This window comes from Eurytemora carolleeae, unplaced genomic scaffold, assembly GCF_000591075.1.
Source record: "Eurytemora carolleeae unplaced genomic scaffold, Eaff_2.0 scaffold151, whole genome shotgun sequence".
Lineage (NCBI taxonomy): Eukaryota > Metazoa > Arthropoda > Copepoda > Calanoida > Temoridae > Eurytemora > Eurytemora carolleeae.
The window spans coordinates 358536-365319 of record NW_019396353.1 but is presented as its reverse complement, the minus strand read 5'-3'; the positions used below and the strand labels follow the sequence as shown (position 1 = coordinate 365319).

Genomic DNA, 6784 nt, shown 5'->3' with positions numbered 1-6784 from the left:
CCCCCTCCCCCCCACCTACTGGTAGGATAAAAATGCTTTAGTCTATGCTTAACTACCTAGTCTGTTAACTGTTTAATAGTGTTTAATTGATAAAAGTATTAGATTCCGAACTTTCTCTTAAACTTGTTTGTATTCCAGGTGAGAGTACCCAGGATAACGGGTATGACTCAGATGATCAGATGCAGATAGTTGAGGACGGAGAGAAGAGCGGAGAGGAGGAGGAGGAGCAGGACGGAGGAGATATCAAAGATAGACTGTTGAAGATGAGTATCGGAGTTCCTAACCTTCTCTCTCTAAACCTACCTGAGAATACAGATCCCAAGGAACAATTGAAAATTATCGGAGAAACCATAATGCAATTAACCTCAAACCTTGCTAAAGTTGGAAAACCAAGTAGTATCCAGGAGTTATCCATCCTGCAGGCAACCCTGCTCAGCCTACAGCAGAATCAGCTCATTCAGTTTCATCTTATTCTCCAGGTTCATCAAACATCTACAGATTCCAACTCCGTGTTGGAGACAGCAGCAAAGTTGGGAATACAGAACCCATTCCTCACCCAGCTAGCAGAGAAAGAGAGGACGGAGAGTACAATCCCCGAGGAGAAATCTATCTCAGGGTTTGATGTTAGAAGAGAAAGAGAACTGTTTCCCCTTCCATCCTCAGCAAACATTCCTTTATTCCCGAAATTCAATATTCTAGAGCCGGAGAACTCTGTCAGGAACTCAGAAAATCATAATGATTCTTCCTTCACTTCATCTATTATACGGGACCAGGAGTCAGGAGGAGAGAGACCTGTCAACACCCTTGAACTCTTGCAACAGAAGGCCCAAGGAATATTAAACAGTGCTAGCAAGGGTGTGCTGGCAAATAATATGACTGATATGGGAAACTGTGGGAGTCCTGTGGGAAAGGATGAGGGCGGGATTAAGCATAGATGCAAATATTGTGGAAAAGTGTTCGGTTCCGACTCCGCCCTTCAGATTCATATCAGATCTCATACCGGAGAACGACCCTACAAGTGTAACGTCTGCGGGAACAGGTTCACAACCAAAGGAAATCTCAAGGTTCACTTCCAGAGACATTCGGATAGGTTTCCGGTCGTCAAGATGAACCCAAACATGGTCCCGGAGCATTTGGATAAATTTTATCCGTCCCTGCTCCAGCAGTGTGAGGAAGCTGAGAAGAAAGGTTCTCCTATGCCTAATATAAACAATCCTATTGCTGGAATGAACCCTGTTGTTCCTCCAGGTATGACAATGCCTACGAATCTGCCAGGAATGCCTCCTCCTGTATCATCTCTCCACCAACAGATGCAATTACCAAAGTTTCCAACACCTTTAACAGGTGGAGCTCTACCCAGATATCCGCTCCCTTTGGAACCCTTGAGAAAGGAAGATATACACTCTGATAAACCCGCCTGGCTTAGAAACCTTCCCATTCTTCCAAAACCCTCCTCACCACCTTCTTTGAATTTCCCCCCGGGTGGGTTGAAAAGAGAAGTAAAGGAGGAGAAGGATGAGGATGAGGTAGGATTTACTCCGAAACTATACTCCGGAGAAGATCTATCTTCCATTCCAAGAAAGCGTGAGAGTGAGAAAAGAGAGCACTCTCCCTACGATGATTCAAGAATACGACGAGAATTCTCTCGTTTATCTGAAAGCGGAGACAGTGCTGTCCAAGAGGAACCTGAAAACCTATCCTCGGATAAGAGGGATGAAAGTAAGTCTCCATTATCTGAGAGTACTGAAGATAAATTTATATTTAGACCCGGAATGGCTCCTTTAAGACTTCCTCAATTTCCTGTTGTACCGGGACACCTTTTAAATCCTTTACTGCGGTCCCAGGAATCCAACTTGGATTCTCCCCGAGGTCAAATCAGTCTCCCCCACAACCTGGATCCTACCAAGGATCCGAACCTATACAATACTCTTCTCCCTCTACCAGGTAGTACTGATAATGCATGGGAAACCCTTATTGAAGTTGACAAAGCCAATGAAACTACAAAATTAGAATCAATTGTGGATAATATAGGAAACCAACAGAATGAACCTAATGAGTGTTTAATATGCAATAAGGTTCTTTCCTGTAAATCTGCTCTTCAGATGCATTACAGAACTCATACAGGCGCCAGACCGTACAAATGTAAGATCTGCAAAAGAACATTTACAACAAAGGGAAACTTGAAGACTCATATGAGCGTACACAGGACGAAGCCTCCAATGCGCTCCTTCCCTCAGTGCCCCGTCTGCCACAAGAAGTATCCGAACCCAATTATTCTGCAGCAACATATTAGAACACATACCGGAGAAAAAACTGAGATGAGTCTAGAGCAAATATCCGCTGCGGAAATTAGGGATTTTCCACACGGTTTATCACCTGAAGCTCTAAACAAATTTCTCCCTGGATTTACAAACCTGACTTCTCCGCTCTCTCTCTCCAACTATGATGACGAGCAGAGCGAGGATAAGCATTCCCGTTCTTCCTCTGTATCCTCTTCTACCAGTGTTGGTTCCAACATGAACAGTTTATCTCCGTATCCGTCCTACTCATCATTTTCCGCTTCTCTAGCAGCCCTGGAGAAACAGGTTAAAACCATGGAATCTACTCCAAAGCATCTAGATGATGAGAGAAGATATGGTTTGATTAAACCCTACTCTAGAGAAGTATCTCCAGGTGTTAAGTGTGAAGAACCAGAGGATCTCTCCAAGTCCAGTAGGAATAACAACCTGAGCAGGTCAGAGTGTGATAGCTCGTGTGATCAGAACCAAAACTCCGACATAGAGGATACACAGGACGAGGAGAAAAATCAGAAATCTGAGAACGGATCTCCTCCTCAAACCTTCTCCATGTCACAGATGATACTACCAGGGCAGAAACCACTTCTTGTTCCCTTCTCCGGTATCCCGTCCTTCCCTCCTCTCCATCATTCTCTTCCTTCCCAGCTCTTCCATCCTATGGGGTTTCCAAACCCTTTGGCCCACCTAGGTTCTCCAGGTGGCCTCCATCAACCTCCTGGGTTTCAACATCTTCCACTTCCCTTCTCCGGGATGAGACGTAAGTTTTTTTTTTATTATCTTGTCTATAGGTTCAGAAATATCTCTCTTTCGTTCTTTCTTTGTAATTTCTGCATGAAAAGCTCGGGTGGTCTGAAATGATCTAATCTTGTTTGAAAACATTAGGACAGTCCTATGTTAAAGGGTCTGGGTATCCGAGATATTGAGATCTGAGAAGACAAAAACCATCCATTGTGTTTCCATCCCCACATTCTTACATTGAAATATTTTATCACTCCACCCCTTATCTATCCATCTATTATACATCTATCTATCTATCTATCTGTCAGTCTATCTGCTTATCTATCTATCTATATATTTATCTCCTCTTCATGTATAGATCCTCTGACAGAAGATATGTTTGCTGCCCGCGGCAAGACCACTTGTCAGATTTGCTTCAAAGTATTCGCGTGTAACTCAGCTCTGGAAATCCATATGAGAAGCCACACTAAAGAGAGACCGTTTAAATGCGAGGTTTGCGGGAAAGGGTTTACAACAAAGGTATCTAATATAAACTTAATCTAGATTTATAAAAATATAAAAAAATTAAATTGTAAAAAAATTTTGTTTTCTTAAATTAATAATTTTTTCCCCAGGGAAACATGAAGCAACATCATATGACCCACAAGTTTCGAGATTCTGAATCCTATGTTCCCACCACCCCCCAACCAAACAGTAAATCCCCTGATATGTCCCCCTTAACCTCTCCCCCCTCCCGTCCTAGCTCCGAGCCCCTGTCCCCCTCCTTCACCCCTGTCGGAGTAAAAAGGAGCCAGGAGGAGGTTGGAGTGTCTCTGGTAGATCGACCTCCGGAAAAACGCGCAATTCTGTGTGGATAAATACGGGTATATAGCACTTTCTACCTAAACTTTAGTTAAATTGGAAAAGTTGGATTTTAACGTAAAACACTCTAAAAATGTACATTTATTTCATTTTAAAAGCAAACACTAAAAATTACTTGAATTGAAAACTCAATTTAGATTTAAATTTATTAAATAGTTTTAACAATTAGATGCACTTCTAGTCACGATGCAAATTTAGATTTTTTTTTTGCACTCGTCAATTTAATTGAGTAAAAGCGGAAATTAAAAACTCAAAATAGTTGGAAAACATCTGTTAGTTTCCCCCTGTTCCTGCCTAACTTGCTTTATAATGAAATATGCAGTTTGTTTCTAATATAACGAAACTCATCTTAACTTGCAATTTTGGAAAGTAAACATGAAACCTTGAAAGTTAACTTGAAATTAAATATCTAAGCTTTAATGTCCAGCTTTTTAGCTTTTTAAATTTCTGACCCACTGACTAGCAATATTAGGATAGAACTTTGTCCTAACTGGCTAAATCAAGGGGAGGGGGGGGGGGGTAGACGATACTCTTTTTTACAATTGTTATTCTTTTAAAATGATTTTGTAAATAAAAGTGTCTAACTTTATTATTTTTTTAGAAACTGTTGAAGCCGCAAAGCCTAAACAATTCATTCAGTCCTTGAAGCGCCCACGCGTCCTGCTCCCACTCTGATGCGACTGTGCGACGGTGCGGATATCTATGTTTTCCGATTGTGTTAATTCTAAATGCAATGTTAGCTGACAAGATTTAGGTTTTTCATATTTTCTATTCCTTAACCTAACATATCTTTCACTTCCCGTGAACCTTAATGTACTGCAAAATGTTGTACTGCAGTTGTACTCAAATACTGTAATTGCACCATCACTTTTAAGCTTTATAGATGCAATTAGAACTTGAATATATCGTAAATATTGTTTATCTTAGTTTTTAAATTGCTGTATGCATTCTGTTTCAAGAAACCCAGTTAAATGTTGTTATTGTTTTAGTTGTGATCTGAACCAGTTCTTAAACCAGTTCTTTAAGAATAATATCCAGTGATGATATTTATCAACAGTTGTCAATTATTGCTATGATTTAGAAGGGAATATCCCTCCCCTCCCATACACTTCATCTTTGTTTATTTAAAAATGAATGTTTATGTTAAAAAGATCTCTAGTCAGAGTTTAACAATGCACTTTCAGGGTACACTGGTTAGGTATACTGTGGTATACTCTGGTATACTCTGGTTTACTCTGGTATACTCTGGTATACTTTTGTATACTCTGGTATAATTACTCTCATGTCTACTCTGTACTCTGAAATTTAAGTATACTGTGATATTCTAGTATACTCTGATATTCTGGGATACTTGGTATACAGTGTAATAAAATTATAATAATTGAACTATACCAAAATACAAATTCTGCAGCCAGAATTTTGTTAAAACTATTTAGCAGATTAAATGTTTATACAATTTCTCTAAATATTAGGTTGAATTTTTACACGTATTCAGCCTTGTGTACTCTAGTTTACATGTCTAGTTATATTTCTTGTACAACAAGTAAGCAGTACATTTTACTAGTTGTCTTATCCTTGTACACCCTGTACATACATACATCCAGTAATTAGTTGCACTTCAAATAAAAATTTATTACTAACGCAGTTTTTAACAGAGATATTAGAAAGAGTTTTTAATTGATATAAACAAGGGCGTATTCATGAGGGTATTGTCCCACCCAAGAATTCCTAAGGGGGGCAGCAATCCCCTCCCCCCCAAAAAAAAATCCACTATTGAAAATCAAAATGTGTTTCCCCTTGGAACAAATATATATAACAAAGGAACTAATTTTCTAATCAATATATCTTTGCAACCCGAGGCCGTACACCTTTGATAATTCTAATGATAAATTAAATATGTTAGATCAAATAAAGTTGTAACTATCAATGGTTTGCAAAGATAAATGAATTAGACATAGGGTATGAACAAATTTCTAGACGTGGCAAACTAAATTTTGGCTCTGAGCACAATTCTTCCTTCTTTAACCACAAGAATATTTTTACGCCCCTAAATCTTACTTATTCATAAAGAGCAAATATGTAAGTTCTGTTTAATTATTTTAGAAAATTTGTGTGTTCTAAGTGAAATATTTATGTTACTGTCTCGTGTCTAATGTTTTTTTTTGTACTTTTGGCGGAAAGCCCATCATTAGCTGAAAACTAAAAAAACTTGTTTTTCTTCGAAAAGTTTTCTTGAAAAACTTAAATATGGTTTGTGTTGAGTAAAATGGTCGCTTAGGTTTAAAACTATGCAGTTTTTCATCGTTGACCTCCATATCTCAGCAGTTTATCTTTCAAAGCAATAAAAAACCTGTTTACACACAAATAATATCAAAGTAAGATATTTACCCGCTTTCAGGCATTATATATGTTACAGCCAGCGCGCGGATCTATTTCTAATTTTTAACATCTAGATTTATAAAAAATAAGTGTTTTTCTGTGAAAAAATAATTTTAACCTAAGTGCATGAAGTAAAGGAATTGAGTATTTGCCACAAACTGAAATTTTATAATTTGTAATTACTATATCTTTTTAACCTGATGGTGATATGTAAAAATTGCAAAATCTATATCTAAAAAAGAGAGAAAATTTAATACATAACTTAACTATTTTTAACTTAGATTCTAACAAAAATCAAAGTTTAAAATATATAAGGTATGCGATGCGACATTGGGTTGCAAAAATATGGGCATTAAAAAATTTCAGTTTGTGGACAAAATTCAGAATATTATAAAAATTTATCTTGTCTGTCTGTGTGTTTGTTTTTGTTCGTATCCAATAAACGTCAAAACAGCTTAACAGGAAATGAGTAAAGGGGCTGCTTGTTGCGTAAAAGAGCTACTAGTGGC

At 38.1% G+C, this 6784-nt stretch overlaps 1 protein-coding gene across 1 annotated transcript in view; it reads left to right on the top strand.

Annotated features, from left to right (window-relative positions):
• The window catches only part of LOC111701566 (homeotic protein spalt-major), a 10168-nt gene extending 4632 nt beyond the window's left edge, over window positions 1–5536 (top strand). The window contains exons 2-5 of the mRNA XM_023472909.1: window positions 139–3054; window positions 3394–3554; window positions 3650–3898; window positions 4498–5536. Of these exons, the coding sequence (XP_023328677.1) occupies window positions 139–3054; window positions 3394–3554; window positions 3650–3892 (3320 nt within the window). The 3' untranslated portion in view covers window positions 3893–3898; window positions 4498–5536. The remainder of the gene's footprint in view (window positions 1–138; window positions 3055–3393; window positions 3555–3649; window positions 3899–4497) is intronic.
• Window positions 5537–6784: the final 1248 nt, after the last annotated feature.